General features: G+C 43.1%; 1 protein-coding gene across 1 annotated transcript; it reads left to right on the top strand.

The window, feature by feature from the left end:
- Positions 1 to 1,514: 1,514 nt before the first annotated feature.
- LOC133318248 (dehydration-responsive element-binding protein 1E-like) lies at positions 1,515 to 2,123 on the top strand. Its single transcript, XM_061520243.1, has one exon. It carries the CDS (start codon positions 1,515 to 1,517, stop codon positions 2,121 to 2,123), a length of 609 nt encoding a protein of 202 aa, XP_061376227.1.
- The last annotated feature ends 744 nt before the right edge of the window (positions 2,124 to 2,867 follow it).

Raw genomic sequence — 2,867 nt, 5'->3', positions numbered from 1 at the left:
CCACATCAGTATGCATATGTAATGCCTCCAGTTCACCTGCTGACTGTGAAGGAGGGCCCACAGGATGACAAAGTCCCCTTCCAGCACCTTTGAGTGAGTATGCGGGCGCTGGAAAATAATATGTGTCACCACATAATGAAGAATGCGAGCAGAAACTGACAAGTTGCTAACAGGATAATGAGCAAAATGACCGGGCTCAGCGTCTGCCCTCCTAGTCTCTGTAACAATGGTCTCCCGGTTATAATCACCAAATATATGATGGTTGTCTCCATCATATAGTGCTGCTCCTGTGACACCATCAAAATCGAACCCCAGTAGCTCCGTCCAGATAGGAGCAGTCATGATGATATCAATCCCGCAGACACGGGAAGTCAGCTCGCCTTGCGAGTAGCCAAGGTTCTGGTAGAAGGCTCTTACCATAACCTCCGAGTATGGGCACCGCATCTCCGCCAGGTGAAGTAAATGTGTCTGCTCAAGAAGCGGCACGATGTCAAAACGCTCTAGGTTGAAGAATGCCGAATCCAGTGATTTCGGTTCGCAGATCTTCCGGGTCATGAAAAACTTCACGAACTTCTCGTGTGAAGGAATGTCATCCTCAAACAAATATCCGAACGTCAAGTCCGGAGCCTGACTCGAAGCAGCCTGGGGCTGAGAGGATGACGACCCATCGTGACGACTCTTGGTTCTTCTCTCGGAATGGGTCACTGGCAGCTTTGAAACGCGTCGAGAGGTCATTGTGTCACACTATTAAACTGAAAAAATAACCAAAATCAGAAATCAGATACATGTTAGGGTTAGGGTTAGGGTTAGGGTTAGGGTTAGGGTTAGGGTTAGGGTTAGATTCAGGGTTAGGGTTAGGGTTAGACAAATTGATAAAATAATTCGGACAGAATCAAATGATATAAACGAAAATACAATGAATCAGAACAGAAATCATAACATAATTGAAAAAACTGAAAAAAAAATTCACCTTTGATCGATTTCAATCGGTAGAAGGCAGAGAGGTTGCAAGGTCCGCGAATGATGATCACAAACAAGACGAATTAGTGCAAGATTCTGCCTGAAATCGCTCAAGATGACACTCCTCCAGCAGCTCTACTCGGGTACCCCTTTTGTGGGTTTTCGAAATGGGGCTGCTGGGGTATTTTAAAACCCTACCGTCGATGTTTACCCGGGTACACTGCTCCGTACCCGGGTAAATAATTCAAACATTTTCCCAGATTCAAGAACTCTACCCGGGTACACCCCTACATACTCGGGTAGATAAAAAGTTTCAAAATTTACCCGGGTAGGTAATGGTGTACCCGGGTAGGCTTCGCGGTCAACGGTCAAACAGGGGCAGATTGGTGTTATGTTTGTTGGGAAGGGTAAATTTTCGAAATAGTTTTGAATGAGGGGCAATTTGGTAATTAATTATTAATTAAGGGGCATAAGGGTCAAAAAGCCCCATTACAAAACCTATATATAACTACTTCACTCCCAGAACAACTAGAAAAAAAACATAACTTCTCACCATGTTTACCTTCAACCCCTTTTCCTTGGAACTTTCTTCTCTGTTTGACTCATCATCGCCGGTGACCGGAAACTTTGGTGGGGTGGTATTTTCCGACGAGGAGGTGCTGCTGGCAGCAAGGAACCCGAAGAAGCGTGCAGGGAGGAAGAAGTACAAGGAGACTCGCCACCCTGTGTATTGGGGCGTGAGGAGGAGGAAATTAGATAAGTGGGTTTGTGAAGTGAGAGAGCCAAACAAGAAGACAAGGATTTGGCTAGGTACTTTTTCCACGGCGGAGATGGCGGCGCGTGCACACGACGTGGCCGCCATGGCTCTGAGGGGCAGGGATGCTTGTCTTAACTTTGCCGACTCTGCATGGCGGCTTCCTGTCCCTGCCACCGCCGAGGCTAAGGATATTCAGAGGACCGCGACAGAAGCAGCAGAGGCTTTCCGGCCACCGCGGAATGAGAGTGTTGAGGCGGTGGCAACCACGGAGACAGTGTTGGAGATGCCAGAGTTGTTGAGAAATATGGCGCTCATGTCCCCAACACATTCCTTGGAATTTGAGTATGAATATGCTGACGTGGAGGTTCAAGATGTTGAGGTGTCATTATGGAATTTTTCAATTTAATTTATTAATTAATGAGTTTATTTTTTATTTTATTTTTTTGGATTGTAGAGTATCTGTATCTTTTTTTGTAGTACGGATACTATTTGTGGGTCAAAATATAGAAAAAGGACTAAAAGAGATTTTCCTTCTGTAACTTTTTTGTGAAAGCAATAGGGTTCGAGTGCATCCCATACCATTTATGTATAAAAGAAGAAGATAATTTTGGGATGTGAATGAGGAAGGGAATAATTTTTGTGCTTTCAACAATTTACTAGCCCTTAATTATTTTCAAATGTTTTCAAGGTTCTCTTCTTAATGTAGTTGGTAACCTTCTCAACAGTTCTTTAAGACTTCACCTTTTGAAGTTATATACTGAAGTTTCATACTCATAGTTTATACCTTACTCGAATTCTATTAACTTGAGATTGTGACTACTAACTGAACAATAAGTCACATCATCTTGCTCTTCTAAGAAAGGGAAATGTTGGTCCTCATTAATTAGTGTCCTTCAGCTAGTGGATGAGAACCCTTATTGAAAATTGTTATGTAAACAGTGATGCTTCCTTCATATATAATTGAAGAGGGTTCATTTCGAAATAGAAAAGGATGTCTTTGAACTTATCTATACATAGAAACCAAAGTCCCTTTCTTTGGGACAATATGGAGCCAAGTGGCCAACTTGACTAGTTAAGCGTGTTTTGATGACCCTTTTCTCTCTTGAAAAGATGCTAAAACCAAAATATCTTGAGAAGATGCTAACTTGTA

This window comes from Gastrolobium bilobum, unplaced genomic scaffold (genome assembly GCF_033153095.1).
Source record: "Gastrolobium bilobum isolate Gb01-03AN ecotype WA unplaced genomic scaffold, APGP_CSIRO_Gbil_v1 utg33754, whole genome shotgun sequence".
Taxonomy (NCBI): domain Eukaryota; kingdom Viridiplantae; phylum Streptophyta; class Magnoliopsida; order Fabales; family Fabaceae; genus Gastrolobium; species Gastrolobium bilobum.
The sequence above is the reverse complement of the archived record's forward strand: the minus strand, read 5'-3'. Positions and strand labels throughout refer to the sequence as shown.